This window comes from Rhipicephalus microplus, chromosome 1, assembly GCF_043290135.1.
Source record: "Rhipicephalus microplus isolate Deutch F79 chromosome 1, USDA_Rmic, whole genome shotgun sequence".
Taxonomy (NCBI): domain Eukaryota; kingdom Metazoa; phylum Arthropoda; class Arachnida; order Ixodida; family Ixodidae; genus Rhipicephalus; species Rhipicephalus microplus.
Genome location: NC_134700.1, coordinates 172,202,075 through 172,218,490, shown reverse-complemented (window position 1 = coordinate 172,218,490; position 16,416 = coordinate 172,202,075). Strand labels below are relative to the sequence as shown.

Genomic DNA, 16,416 nt, shown 5'->3' with positions numbered 1-16,416 from the left:
TTCTTGGAATCCAAAAGCTCTGCCGCCACTTCCTCCGCTTATCGCATTATGCTCATTCGCGTCGTAAAAAAACTCCTTCAGAGAAACGGGCGAATCGGTGACGCCTTGCGAGCTTATGAGGCCACGCTTCAACAAAAGCATCATTTCTTGTGTCCAGATATCAACTTTCCTTCTTGGCAGCTTGTATTGCCTTCAGTCACTTTGGGCATCAAAGGAATAGAGAAAAAAAAATCTATAATACACTACCTTGAAGCAAAATGTCTCACGCTTCAACAAATGTACAATTATTGAGACCGTTTCACATTTGTTTTCACGGACTACTACAATAGATGAAATCTCAGCTACGGCTTTTCATATGCCCCCATATAAAATAAAACGAGATTTTCGACTTTCACAATGGCTACAGCCACGAAGCTCGTTGCAATACCACGAACTTCAAAATCCTCTTTCCGACCCTTCACCCCATCCCCATGCAGGGTAGCAAACCAGTTCTTCTAGGTTAACCTCCCTGTCTCTTCCTTTTATTTATTTCTCTCTCTCTTTCTCAAAATTCATTGTTGAAGGCCATCAAAAGGAAAACTATATAATATAGCTTAACCCCAAAGGAGCGCTAGAAATGATTAAAAAATTTTAATTTTCATATAGATCATAGCATAATATATGAAATCCTAAAAACTATTACTATGGCGTCTCTGGACCGTCAAGAGATTTGCTTTCAATGGCTTCCCAGTCACGTAGGAGTGACGGGAAACGAAAGTGCTGACAAATTAGCCACTGAAGCGCACAAAAAAAAAAAATCACTTGACACCGTTGCCAGCTTCCTTCTCGGAAATCAAGAAGGTTATTTCCGAACCGCGCTACAAATTGTGCAAGGACACTTGGTTTGATGAGCATACATAGTGATAACTTTTTTTTATCGAATATATCCGTTTCTCTGATTTACACCCAATCAAAATACCCACTCGTCTCACTGCTGCACCGACTAAAATTAGGTGTTGCATACGCACTTCACCTCTTATGCCGTATAAAAAAGAAGAACTACCCCACACTGCGACCACTGTGACCTTGCCGATGCGTCTGTGGAGCATATCATTATAGAATATGTGCAATATGGTGAACAACGTACTCAACTGAGTTTTAGCTTGAACCCCCTCGACAGACGACCCCTTACATTTGGCAAAGTGCTTCAACCGTGGCCACATTATGATAACCAAGGACGCGGAGTGAGTGCTCTTCGTGATCTTATATTGTACACGAATTTAATTAACTGTCCTTAGTATTTATTACTTCCTTGCCATTATCTGCAAGGACTCCATCCGCAATGTGATCATGCTACATGAACTGGACTATTCCTGTTGATTGATTGATTTTTGGGGTTTAACGTCCCAAAACCACCATATGATTATGAGAGACGCCGTAGTGGAGGGCTCCGGAAATTTCGACCACCAGTGGACTATTCCTATAGACTGTGCTCATTGGTTATAAGCCGTATAGTGTGAATATGTACAATGGTCAACTCTGATTTGATTGATATGTGGGGTTTAACGTCCCAAAACCACCATATGATTATGAGAGACGCCGTTGTGGAGGACTCCGGAAGTTTTTGACTACCTGGGGTTCTTTAACCCAAATCTGAGCGCACGGGCCTACAACATTTCCACCTCCATTGGAAATGCAGCCGCCGCAGCCAGGATTTGAACCCGCGACCTGCGGGTCAGCAGCCGAGTACCTTAGCCACTAGACCACCACGGCGGGGCACAATGGTCAACTCTAGTATCTATAACGACAGAGCGTCACGTGCCGAAAGGCACGAGCGACATTTGCAGACGCAAATAAGCCGCATCTGAGCATGCGCGGCGCCATTGATGTGCCTGCCTTGCAGTTTCCGCCCTTTTTTTTTACCTTTGCGGCTGCCATGACTGCTTTGGCCATCGAAGCGCTGTCAACATTATAACACCAAAAAAAAATAAAATAAAATATAAACTAGCAATCACCCGAATAGGCGCCTTTTATACTCGAAACTTATTCTCGCTTCGTCATATCGTAGCACTGCGAGGACAGTTCACTAAGTTTTTTGTTTGCTTTTTGTTTTGTTTTTTTGGCAAAATCATTTAGAGCACTTTCATTCAAATCGTTCAAAGCGCAGTACATAGTGTCTCTGCACAAGCGCATTTCTTCGCCTTCTTTCGACCTCCCCCATCTCTTTCCCACATGTACGGTAGCAAACTGGTTATACTAGAATGGTTGACCCCCCTACAATTCCTTCCCTACCATTTGTTCTATTCTAGTGCTTCAGATTATTCTTTTTCTTCTGTGTTTGTATCTGTGTTTCTGTGTTTGTATCTTGTGCATTCTATCATGATGTTGGGATGGCCGACTCTAACGTAGCCTTCCCTCCCACGTTTTTTTTTCATATATAAATAATAAAAAAATACACTCGCATCACTAGGCATGTCGCATAGCGATGCCGTAAAAAAAGAGACCTTTTACGCTGGTTGTGCAATGCTTAACAAACAGAGAAGCAGTCTCAATTTGGGAACTGTCATTTGCTTTTAGCGCAACCCATGAAAATATTTTATAATTGACTTTTCTTAACGATGTTGATGAAATGTCAAAAAAGCATCGCACGTCGCTGCAAAGGCTTCGTGCGCACTACAGCAAATGCAATTGTGTATTTCACTTAGTGTTTCTTTCTTACTCCTTTACTGTGCAGGTTCCTTTGTCTCTATAGAGTGCTCCCTCACTTTTCTTCTGGCGCCTCCATTAAAACGCTAAAAGCTTTCTGCTTCGTTCTTGTCCATCATTCTCTCTTTCTCGTTTTTTTTCATCTCTTGAACTTACACCATTTTTGGTATTAGGCTATGCTTTCATTTTCTTAGTACTCCTCAATTTTCTGGGTGGCCTCACTACTTGTTTCGACGATGTGCCACGCCTTTAGACAGACTATGTTCCAGCGTGTGTTCTTATCTTAAATCTTAACGTTTTCTTTTTTTCTCATTTTTATTATTTTTCCCTCATCCTGTTTCTCGATTCTTGTGCCTTATTATAACGACAAACTTAGCCTATGGTCACGCGCTTTTGTCCGCAGAGCTTTTAAGCGCGCAAGACTAAATCTCTCTGTCGGTGTTTGCTGAGTACACTATAATATGAGCTAATCGCTTGACCAAGCGAGTCTAATATTCATGCTCATTGATAACAAAGTTGTTCGTATATGTTTCTTCACAGCTACTGTGATTATATTTTTCTGTTTCTGTTTAGTCCAACGAGGTAATAGCAATAATTCCAAGTAAAGAAATAGATGTCATCGGATGTGCTCTAAAGCCCAAAAGGTACGACTTCCGACTCAGAAATGATCATGTTTGAGCTTTAAAATAATCAGAAATAACCTTTCAATCATTGTTATTTTCTCTAATCGCTTACGAGACGCAATCGACGTCCTCTTGATGACAAAGACTGAGTCGCAGTTTCTTCTCTAGAGTCGCTAGCGGTACATTGAGGTACATAAGCTGCGGAGCGCAAGCGCAAGTCTGTTGCACGTGACTGGAATACATGAGAAAATAATATACGCTCTACGCATGTGTGTTTCATTCGTACAAAAATGTGACGTACGCGACAATCCTTACGCGCGTTAAACTAGAGCCATCTTCTAATCATCTCGGCAATGTTCTAACTGCAAGCGTGCTTCACCGCAGTTTACCTAATAGTGTAAAAAAGCCTACTTCACAAGCAAGCTGTGTTTGCATTACGGGTGGGTTACTTAAGTCATGGGTTTCTAGACGACCTTTTTAAAATGTAACTAACGTTACCAGGTCTTTGTTTCAGCCGTTGTCAGAAAGGTTTGACATGTTTTATGCGAGTACACTTGCCCTGCATCGGTTGTTACTACTTTACGCTTTTATACTAGTAAAAGTCTAGGAAGAAGATAACGCTCTAAACGTTGTGCTTCAAAATGCATTAATTTACGGGAAATTTGGAAGAAAAATTATTTCAACCCATCATCGATTCACCCTGAGATTGCGCTACAGGCGGCAGCACCGTCAGCGCGCTAGTGTGGATAGGCGGCCGGCGGCGCACATACAAATGTACGCAGCGGCGCTTTGTGGTTATGGGTGTGAGCCGATTGTCCGCGAATAAAATGTGGTGACTGCAGCTTACTCGCAATATATATGTCATCCGCTGCCGAATGGAAGCACTATGCACGCTGAACGTTACTATTACTTGTGAGAGAAGCACAGTCTGTCACTGAAAGAGATGTTCTCATTTGGCAAATGTCTGTGTTTTCGCACTATCTCACGTTTCTAGTAATTTTGTTTGTAGTTGTTGAGCTTTTGTACCACCTACTACGCACTGCTGTAGTACATCTGAATTCTTTCTTAGCTTCGTGCATGCTGGTCTTGGATACTAAAAAAGGAAAGAAGGAATAGAATCTCTTATTCTTGGGCAAAAAGCTAAGGTAACCACGAATACGTATCAGCGTTTGTACTTATTCAGTTATTCATTTAACAAACGTAGGACAGTTGATAAACTTATTAGGAAAGCTATGTGGCTGACAGCGCTTTGGTGCACTTGTTCTTACTCCAATAACAGTACATGAAGGTAACACTTCAGCACGCAGCTTTATTCGATTCGTTACCTGCATGACAGTTATGCAACAAAGGTTCGGTCATTTTTCAGGGGAATAATGTCCGCTTCTTCCGCTAGTTTATAATAACGCCTCAAAAGCACTTTAGAAAAAGGTGACCGTTTGCGTTACATTATAGGGCATAAATCTATGGCACGTCGCCTGAATTAATTTTGACCATCGGGATTCTTTGAAGCGAACCCAAATCTAAGCACATAAGTGTGTCTGTAATCGGTTTCACCCAATGTTAAAATTGCACACGGCGACTCTAGTTTAATTGCCTTCTTGTCATTTCGTTTTCTGTTCTTTTTTAGGGACAATTCAACTATGAAACCGTCAGAATTTACTAAACACAAATATATTGCTGTAGTGTGACCAGGGCCGTACTATAAAAGGTTATAACGAGCAGAATTAAAGCTCGTCCGATAAGTAACAGCACCGCAGTTAGGCAGCCACAACAAAGCAAAACGTCGTTTACCACGTACCGAGTCTCTGAAACGCTGCATTCGCTAAATATTAATTACTCCTCATGTTTTGGACGACGCCAAGTGCAGTCTTTGACGCATTTTAACTACAAAGCGGCAACTACCCCGAAATGATCCTGGCGTACAACTACAAAACACAGCACTCTCGGCAAGTGTCCAAAATTATCTTATTACACTGCGTATACAGCCTAGCAAGGCCGAATGTGTCTGTAGAATGTTTTAGGCAAATTCACACTCAGCTAAACTTGCGCTAAAAGAGCAGGACAAACCACTTTTTCAGGATGACCATGACGTGCCCGCAAGCGCTTGCCTTATGTGGCTAGCAGACGACGCAGGCAGCAATCCACACTAGCCGCGCTTCAGCCAGTGGCCACCGGGTGGCGACTCCGCTCGATCTCTGGGCAAACACCTTGCAATATTTTAGGCATAGGCTCTCTTAGGCGTGTTATTGCGCACATTTTCTGATAAACACTGCCACACGTTGACCGCAAGCGTGCTCCGCCGCAATAACAGCCTTAATGAGGAAAAGCCCACTTCACAAACCGTCTTCTACGTTGCGGGTTAATTTCAAGCTCTGGCCTCTAATAGATGATAGTTTTAAAATGCACGCGAGATTCCCAAGCATGTACATGTCTTCAACCATCATTATGAACATGTCATACGTCAACACAAGGACACACTTGCTCCACAGTTTATAGGACCATGCGGTATACGCTTATGTTGACTGAAATGCCTAGAAAGAAGATAACGGTACAAACATCATGCTTGCACAACTGTTTTGACCCGCAACGTATGTAAGTAAAGGGGAACGCGAGCTATCACCTATTATGCTGCAACAATTTACAAGTGGACTTGCATAGTGAGCTTTAGAGCTCTTCGCACGTCAGCCTGACACCCAATCTGTGGGATCTTAAATCAGCTTCTTGAATTATCTCACAAACAGCATAAAAATAGTGGTAGTAGACGTATTGAAAAATTACAAAAAGAATAAAGTACAATGTGCCGGTGAGCTTGCAAAAAATAGGCATCTAAATTATAATGGCCATAAAAAGAATGCTACTTATCCGAATCCATTTTTCTCGAACACGCGCGTATCTTGTACATAAGAAATAACAAACTTAGAAATCCACAAACATATGTATCGTTGTACGTTCAATAAACTGGAATTTAATTTACATAGGACATGTACAGACGCCACAGGTACATTAGCCTAAATGAGGAGCCTCGTGCCACACTAAAAGTGGCACCCATGGAGTTAATAATGAATGCGAGCGGCTTTAATTACCAGAACCACTATGTGATTCTGAGGCGCGCTGTAGCAGAGGGCTCCCGAAATTTCGACCACCTAAGGTTCCTTAACGAGCGCTTATGTCACTGAGTACACGGGTCTCTATCATATCGCTTCCATCGGAATGCGACCGTTACGGCCGGGTGCGAACCTAGGACTTTCTTCGGTAAGCAGCCAAGCATCATAACAACTGTACCAACGTAGCCGACGGGGTACTCATTCAGTCAACGCAGCTGTATGTCTGGATGGTGTGAAGCACACAAAGAGCTAACGAGCAGCCCGGACCACAAAGAGGGGCCCGTGAAAATCAACAGGGTAACAGAGTTACGGAGAGGGCGAACGATTCGGTCGGCCTGTGCACGAAGCAGAAGCGATCGATGCAGGTCTTTTACGCCGCATGCGGGCTGCCTCACGCACGTCGCAGTCGACGATGACGAAAGCGAGGCGCCATCAGTGGAGCAGGGAGAGGCATCGGTCGTGCCTAGAGAAGACAACCCACGCAAAGGTGTGTGTGGGACGCTGGGTGAGAGGAAGGGAGAGGATTGTCTCCCTTCACGGCTCTCGTGTCTCAGGTGCCCGCGTAGAACGCTCTCCCGCAGCTGATTGCCGTCAAGCAAGAGCAACCTTTACCTTGAAAAACAGCGGGCATATAGAATACAGGCTATAACAGCCTGGCGACAACAAAGAAAGAAAAGAGAGACGTGGGCGTGATAGATTGTGGATATCTCATAACGATACGGGGAAGGATCTGCGCCAGATTGCTTTGCTCTTGCAAGACGTACGCGTTAGTGCTTACGGCGACAAAGTTATTTATCGAGACAGTTGGCTAAATGCATAAAATATATCCCAGCAATCATACCGCTCCGTTTTTCTCCTCCCTCTCCGCAAGCGCTGTGATATCTTTTGGTTTACGGGAAGTCACTTTGTTAAGCATCCGACCTGCACTGATGGCACATTTCGTGGCCAAATTATGGGAGGAGTGGGTGCATCGGCCTTGCACACACGCAAATCCGGTAACAGTTTCGTATCTCAACTTCTGACACCATCGTTCACATCTTGGCTGACATGTCGGTCAGCCCTCGCAGGCTTTTGTTTCAGTTATCTTGGTCTTGTTTTATTTTCTATGTCATGCTGTGAGCGCACACATGCGCTTGCTTCTCTTTAGTCTCTTATTTCCTCAGTATAAATTTATTCGAAATTACAGCAGTCATGCCCCCCACTATTTCTTCTACCTACCCTTTTAGCGAACTTGCAAAAGTACTCTTTTTCTACGAGGTCGATCAGACGCAAATGATAAATATTAGTCTTTTCAATATAGGCTGTATGATACGAAAATTATTCGCCTAATGTCAGCACTACACGACATTTCGAGCTACGAATACAGCAACCGATCTTAAAAAAGGGAAAATAGACATGCATCGTTGTTATTTTGTGGTTCGTGTTTGTTTCTTTATTTATCGGAACACTACAGCGTGGCTAGACTTGTATGACAGAAGGAAAAAACCGTAGGTAGTTTACAGACAGCTGATCAAGTATACAGTTGATTAAGGTAGTCAAGATGAACTATTCTCACTCGTACGTAATTTTTTTTCCTGGAATGCTTCATTCGCAAGCTCTCCTCGTCTTTACACGTGATATCGTTCTCGTTCTAGTTATTCCATCTTACATTGTGCCATTTTCATTGCTAACCTTTTTTGTCATTCCGCTAATCCCGACTAGCACTTCTTGCTTACGAATAATCTACAGAAAAAAAACTGCTATAAAATTGTCACGAGTTAAATAAGGCTATCTGCGCATTGCGACCATTTGATTAAAAGCCTTCCAAAAACGACCCTTTTCAGTTCGATTAGAAAAGCATGAGTGCTGTAAATAGAGTTCACAACAACTTCCATATAAATGAAGCGTGGAAGCTTGGGCAAGTTGGTAGGACATAACTGAATGCAGGAACAGCGCAACCTAGAAGTAGTTACTTCGAAACTACGGAAGCGAAAAAACAAGGACAGAAAAGAGCGCTGACTTTCAACAAAGATTTAATATCGGAGTGGTGTACATATATAGGCGAAAAATGAGAAAAATGGGCATGCGTAGAAGGGTGCAGGAACAACTAGCCTAGCCCGCGCGTGAGATAATTGAAGCTTATCAAATAAACAAGTTTGACGGTAAATGTGTAAGTTGCCCATCGGTTGCGTTGTTGCAAAAGGAGATTGCGTATCTCGATCTTCTTTAAGTTACATATGTATTTGTTTTTTCAGCCCATTCAACAAGAGACAAGAGTTTTGCTGACATTGTATCGCACTAGTTGTTCCTGCACCCTTCTACGCATGCCCATTTTTCTCATTTTTCGCCTATATATGTGCACCACTCCGATATTAAATCTTCGTTGAAAGTCAGCGCTCTTTTCTGTCCTTGTTTTTTCGCTTCCGTAGTTACGAAGTAACTACTCCTAGGTTGCACTGTTCTTGCATTCAGTTATTCCCTATAAATGTTTTCCTTGAATATATGGCGCACAATATTAATTATTAAATATTTCTCTTTCCATTACTCATATACCCTCCTTTCATTAGTATTTTATTTGCACAGTCGGATACGGCAATTGCTGTTCTGACTAATTGCACCTATTGATTTCCTATGGGCCTTACTCTGCAGAAGAAAAAAAATAGACGCAGTCTGCTTTTGAACAGGGACACAATGGATTATCCTTAATACAGTTTCTCATTTCATAAAAATACGATATTGATAATCGCTTTACTTTAGAATCGGTGCAAAGTGCTTTTACAAACACGGCGTCGGTTTCGAAAACATTTCGTGGCGATGAAAAGAAAAATTCGCGCGCGGCGATCAGTCCACCGCAGTGACGGCACGTTAACCCCTATCGCGTCTCACAGTGTTTGCAAAATATATCAAGAGTATATCTGAAGAATGATAGGAAATAAACAAATACCTTTTCGTGGAGTTGTGCTCACTACAACGAGTTATCCTGACAAGGATTTCGAATTGCTTGCATCCATTCCCACGTTCACTCAATCGGGTAACCGATTGCGCGACATTGTATTGCTATCGAGTAACACAGTTCGGAAAGCGTTGTCACTCTCGACGAAAGACAAAGGAAGGGACGAGAGACACGGTGGATGTGCAGTGTCTAAATGTAGCATATGCACCAATAGTAGACGAAAGAGGCGATTTCAGAGCAAATAAAGTTTTGGGTTGCTGAAACACTGCGATGCGTTTAGACAGGCGTCATGCCGACACATGCTCGCCTGACGGTGCGGAAAAATTCTGTACGTCGACAGCACTGTCAACGTACGACAATATTACGAACCTGCAGAAATCAGTGACGTAGGATTTATCAGCCTGTGCGAATTCTCAGCACCATATCATTGTCCACTTTACGAAATATCTTCTATGTACCGTTCACAATATCAATGACTTCTTCTATTGGCAGACACGGAGCTGCGGACCTTTCACTTGATATATGTAGACAATAGAAGGATTATGTACGTCCGTATGGAGGAAGCGGATGCATCGGCATCGCCACCAAGTACTTACACCATCGCGTATACCATTAAAGGTCGACCATAGAGCATTGCGTGTTGGACATTGCGAAGATGCAATTTCCCTAACAAATGCAAAAATCATTGTTCTGTATCGATTTCTGTGTGAATGTCAGTTTTATTATACAGTACTACATCCCGGCTTATTCGTATTCCTTTGTCTGCCTAAGCCAACGCGTGTCATCAAACTACTCCTCTGTTGCCGGTGAAACCACCGATCGTTTTCTCAAAAAACAAAAAACAGAGCATTCTTGCACGAGAGTCGCCTCCTCCCTGATAATCCGTCGGGCCCCAAAATCGAACGCCACAGGTTTCTCAAGGCCACGCAGGAGCCGCACTTCTCAAAAAAACACAGAAACCAAGTCCAGTCAGCTGTACTCGTATCGCATCACATGGCTGGCTCAAACTAAAATGCATAGGTGCACGGCACACATTGTCGAGTTTAGGCCACGTAATGGACTGAAACATCGGCGCTTTCCTATGCACCGAGCGTCCCATATGACTCGCGGGGTACCGATGCGCCGCTTCACGTGTTGATCGTTGCCGTCCCAGCGCCACAACGGCGCTCGGTCGCTGGTCGAACCGCGCGTACCTAGTTTCATACTCTGTTTCGGATCAACGTCTTGGGCTGCCCAAGTCGCGACACGTTCGGAAAACCATCCCCAATCGAAGAGACCCTCGCGGTACGTGAGCAGCATACCCAATAGAGAGGAGGGGGGCAAAGGACAACCGCGACAACGCTCGCAAGCGCGCTCGCACGCATCTCTCCGCTGGCCGTGTTTTTCCCCGCACGGCGCGGAGTTAGGCTTACCGACGCTCCCGTCCGCCGAGCAGGCGCCGGCGACAGCTAGCAAGCAGAGGGCCACCGCCGTCAGCATGTTGCCGGTCGCGCAGGCAGGCCCTGTTTTTTTTACTCCATCGTGAAGCCTTTTCCGAAGGGGCGGTGAAGAAACGGCATCGGCTTGACGATTGTCGCGCGTCTTTCGGCACACTTGTCCCCAAAAAACACCGGGCTCAAAGAGGCTGGCTGCTGCGGGCGCGAGCGAAAAAAGAACGAAAAACAAAACAAGCGCGGCCGCTGGATTTTTCAGACTGTCCCTCGCTTGGCCAGCGCCAGATGGTGCCTCCCGCGCCTCCAGAGGTAGCCCGGATGAAGATGACGTAGCGCCAACGTAGCGCTGACGTTGTGCCGACGTCGAAACTCCGGCGCCAGCCGGCAGAACCGGCGCGAGCGCGCGACCTTTTTGATACGTACGCAGCGCGCGGCCTCGCGAAAAAGGGGAGCACCAGTGGAAAGGAGGCACGAGGTCCTAAGGGAAGGCTCCCGGAGAAAAAAAGTGGGCTGTGTGGGGGAAGTGGGGACAATGTACTACGCTCTCGGCATATAAGGTGTCCTCTCGAAACGTGAGCTCGCCGTGTGGCAAGCTGTATCCCATTATGCAAAGCAGAGACCGTCGTCGTCCATTCGCCTGCCATTTTGGTGCTTCACATTCTCTACTGCCCATTTACCTAGTGGCCCCCGGTAGCGAGCGCTTGTTATGTTACCGAGTGGCGACCCTTTCTTCCCTCTCGCAGTTCCTCAAAGGGGAAAGGCGTTAAAACAAAACTAAACGACAAGCTGCGTCATCAAAATGGTCGTACCTGGCCCGAACAAATCGGGCAAAGAAATCGTTGTTGCCCCTGCCACGTCAACAAGTGTTCCAAATATAGAGCTAGTTTTGTTGTTGAAAGCGCGACGAAGGCTGAGCGTGGACACGGGCGATCGAGACTGCATTTGTGGACATGTCGCGACGAAAACGAATTCTTTTCAGTGATGCCCCCTTCCCCCACTTTTTTTTTCTGGAGCGTGGCTCTGTTTGGACAGCACGGCAGCATCTGAAGCGTGCGTTCTGTTTACGCCACTATTTTGCCCGGGGCTGCGTTCATATGGCCCTTTAGGTGCATCGCGGTAGTCAACTTGTCGCAATAAATTCTCCTGCAATGGCCTGAAGCGTATCGCATGGAAACGTCTACAGTCCCATTTTATTTTATTTTTTATTCCTCTCCCCATGTTCAATGCTTCCACTTCGATTTGGGAAGTATAAGGACGCGGGATCAGAGTAAAGGGGATATACGGAGAATCTCACTGTATAGGAAGACTTCGGTTTGCTACTCTACACTGCAAGATAAGGGAAGTCGTAGAAAGACGAAACATTAGAGTGAAATAGAAGAAATAACTGATAGATGATCCAAATCACTCTTTACCACCACTCACTCTAGCAGCACAAGAACATAGAGATGACCCCATTGGATGGCGCAGATCTGTTGTCATTAAAAAAGTTTTTGTAGTCTTCACCTAAGATCGGCATTTTTTTATACATTCGCTCTGATTTTTCTCTTTAATCTGAGGAAGCTAGCTGAATTACGAGCTACCATCTTCATGAATTGCAACAAGAAATCCCAGATTGCAAGAGAGAACGTGCTCGAAAGACTCCTAGAAACAAACTTTACCGGAAGAGGCGTGGTCTGCTGTTCCAATATGAACTCGAAAGACTTCATTAAGAAAGAAGGAAAACATAAAAGACAGGCAGAAGTCAAGAGGTCAACCAGGAAAGCACTTGGTAGGATGCGGAACACAGAAAGGAGAACAAAATATTCGGGCGGGGCGTGTGTGGCGGAGGGAGGGTAGGAAATACACAGTGAATGCACTGACGCGTGGGAGACAGCACCGCGTTGACCGAGTATGTAAAGACTTCGCAAACGATTAAACAAGATGGCCTCCCCTACTCGCCTCAGTTGCGTCTCGGTGGAACGCATATGCAGACCGAAGTCGTTCGGATATATGGCCATGTGGCTTCACGAATCTACCAGAAATATTTTACTTTGTGTTAGTAAAACAACCTACTTGCTATTTTGCGATAATTAGGAACATATATATGTGCGAATAGTGTCATGCCAGCAAGGAAATACAAGCTGCTCCTCTTCACTTGCTTCATCGCTGACCCCAAGGTTGTGGGAACGAATACGGGCTGCTACTGCCGCATTTTCGATGGAGGTGAGAATCGTTGATTGATTGATTGATTGATTGATTGATTGATTGATTGATTGATTGATTGATTGATTGATTGATTGATTGATTGATTGATTGATATGTGGGGTTTAACGTCCCAAAACCACCATATGATTATGAGAGACGCCGTAGTGGAGGGCTCCGGAAATTTTGACCACCTGGGGTTCTTTAACGTGCACCCAAATCTGAGCACACGGGCCTACAACATTTCCGCTTCCATCGGAAATGCGGCCGCTGCAGCCGGGATTTGAACCCGCGACCTGCGGGTCAGCAGCCAAGTACCTTAGCCACTAGACCACCACGGCGGGGCAGGTGAGAATCGTTGAGGCTCGTGTACTTAGATTTCAAGTGGACCTTAAATAACCCCAAATGGACAAAATTTCCAAAGCCCATGGACCACTGTGGTGTTCCTTGAAATAATATCCTACTTCGGGGACGTGAAGCCACAACTATTTTTATTATTATTATTATTATTATTATTATTATTATTATTATTATTATTATTATTATTTCCTGCAATATATACTTAAAGAAACTTTAATCCGCCATGGTGGTCTAGTGGCAAAGGCACCCGGCTGCTGACCCGTAGGTCGCGGGAAGAAATCGCGGCCTGGCGGCCGCACTTTCCGCGGAGGCGGACATTCTTTAGGCCCGCATGTTTGAATTTAGGTGCACGTAAAGAACCCCAGGTGGTCGAAATTCCTAGAGGGCTCCACTCCGGCGTCTCTCATAATCATATGGATATTTTGGGACGTTAAACCCTAACAATTATCAATTCGCATTATTAATACTTCAAGCAACTTTTTTCGTTTTTATTTTAAAGTGGGCGCCATGGTTCACTCACGTTGGCATATTCGACGCGACATGAAAGACGATCATGCAATGCGGTTTCTAGTCAAGTCTGCCAAACGCGTGCTTCTAACCCCGTCTGAATCAATATTGTCATCACTGTCGCTACCACTCACACCGCACGTCGTTGCGCTTCGATCAATAAATATGCATTTAAGACGCTATTTATTGTTTTCTCATAAAAAAGAGGAACGCTTCACAAAAAATTGCCCGCAGCTTCCCTCGGGGGAACACTGAGGAAGATGTGGAGCATATAATTGGTTAACGGGGTGTTAAAGTGCGACTTACTTGGGTCGATGGCTAAATTGGTTAACGTGGTTGTGAAATGGGGTGTTAAATTGCGACTTACTTGGGTCGATGGCTAAATTGGTTAACGTGGTTGTAGGAGGGGGTGTTAAATGAGTGAACACGTACACACGTATGCGAAAGGGCGGCGCTGGTCGAAGGGACGTCGATCATTGTGTTTGTGGATTCGTTGGAATTCATTTCACCGCGACCTTGGACGTCGACGCGCCGTACAAACCAACCGACGAGCGGCAACTGAGCGAGCGAGCGCCGACCTTGAGTATATATACAGTGCGACGGCGCATGCGCTGTCAGCTGTCGAATGTTCTCGAAGGAGAAGCGCGCGCGGCACAGATGGTGGGCGACGGCGCGACGGCGCATGCGCGCGCGTCAGCTGTCGAATGTTTGAGAAGCGGTGCGGACGGCGCGGACGGCGCACTACAAGGCGCGAGTATAAGATGCTTCCGCATCTAAAAATTGGCAGATCCCACGTACTGTGGGAATCGAAGATATGCGAAGCACGAATGAGGAAGGCTGACAGGTTACTTTAAAATCAGCACAACGTTAAGAGGCGGAGGTAAATTATGCCGTAAATGACTTCCATGTCGTGATTATAGAGTTTGGACGTTTCATTTACCTTTGTCATCGGTTAACGTCACCTGATACCAACTTTGGTATATATGGAGTTAGCGAAACGGAAATCCATATAATGATTATCATATTTGAACGTGCCATTTACATTGATCATCCATTTACGTCACGTCATACCAAATTAAGTATATGTGCAACTAGTGAAACGGCCACGAGAACGCTATGAGCGTAGCATATAGTCATGTTTTACATGAAACGCGTATGATGATTATCAGGTTTTCACGTGTCATTTATCTTCGTCGTCTATTCACTTCCCGTGATACCAAATTTGGTAGATGTGGAGCTAGCGCAACAGCGGCGAGCGCGTCATAAAGGGCTCAACATACTCCGACGCAACGTTGACGCACGCGCAGGCTGAACGCAGCGACGCCACACTAGCAAAACGCGAGCATTCTGTAGTGTGACGCCAGGCGCGGCCACGTGGGAACCGGCGCTAAATGCGACATGCAGCATTTTGCGCCGACGACGTTACTTATACAGCCCCGCGTCTGCCTCTCTTCGTGACGGAGGGACGCCGAGTGCACTGAAATGCGCATGCGTGAAAGCAACGCAGCGTGGCGCGCGTGTGCGAGTATATGGCATGTAAATGCAATATGAAGGTCAGTGGGCAGATCCACTGATCTCTCCTAGGAGCATATTAGCGCCTGGTGTGGCATCGCCGGCGTAACGTGATAAAACAAACGCCGGCGAGCACGTGTGCCAGCCCACGTAGAAGTGTATTGGCGCCTTGAGTGTGGCGTGTATTATTGTTCTTACATTACACGCACCTCATGATTATCATATTTGCACCAGTCACATAGCTTCACCATCCATTCACCTCACATAATACCAAATTTCGGCATATGTGAAGGAAGCAAAATGGCCGCGAGCGCATTATTAGTGTGTGACGTAGTAATGTTGTTACATGACACGCATGTCATAATCATCATGTTTGGACGTGTCATTAGAGAGTTTTAGTACTGCGGAATGGTGCTACGTACGCACCACGCAAGCGCCCTGCGTTACGTGGCGTCTTTGGCCACTAATCGGCTTTTAGTACGCCGTAGTACCCTCGTACGTATTGAGCGTGAAGAGTGTTGCGCCATCTGGTAGATCAAAATCGAAGCACGTGTTGTTGACAGCCAATCTGAGCCAATCCAAGTGTTATAGCCAGATTATGGCCATATTTTAAGCTACAGAGCCGGTCGGTGCTTGCCTTCGATGCCGCCATTTTGCAAAACGAAGTCTCGCGCTGTCGCGAACTTGTTCGAGAGCGGCGCGATCAGCTCATACGTACGCACGCACGCATCTCATGCGTGCGTACGTAGCGGCTGCGTACGTAATGCGATACGTGCGCGTTGCGGTCTGCGCATGCGCACTACGCAGAACGTGGCGTCCTTACGTACGCAACGCCGCCACGTACGCAGCGTACGCAGTACTAAAACTCTCTATTTACCTATCTCATCCGTTCGCGTCACGTAATACCAAATTTGGTATAAGTGAAGCTAGCGAAACGGCCGCGAGCGCATCATGAGCGTAGCATGTAGTCACGTTGTTACATGACACGCATCTCATGTTAATCATGTTTGCGCCAGTACCATACCTTCGTCATCCATTCACGTCCTGTAATACCTTATTGGGTATAAGTTAAGCTCGTG

The 16,416-nt window shown here is 45.4% G+C and overlaps 1 protein-coding gene across 1 annotated transcript in view; it reads right to left on the bottom strand.

Annotated features, from left to right (window-relative positions):
- The window catches only part of IA-2 (tyrosine phosphatase IA-2), a 624,632-nt gene extending 613,627 nt beyond the window's left edge, over positions 1 to 11,005 (bottom strand). The window contains exon 1 of the mRNA XM_037429474.2: positions 10,757 to 11,005. Within this exon, the coding sequence (XP_037285371.2) occupies positions 10,757 to 10,823 (67 nt within the window). The 5' untranslated portion in view covers positions 10,824 to 11,005. The remainder of the gene's footprint in view (positions 1 to 10,756) is intronic.
- Positions 11,006 to 16,416: the final 5,411 nt, after the last annotated feature.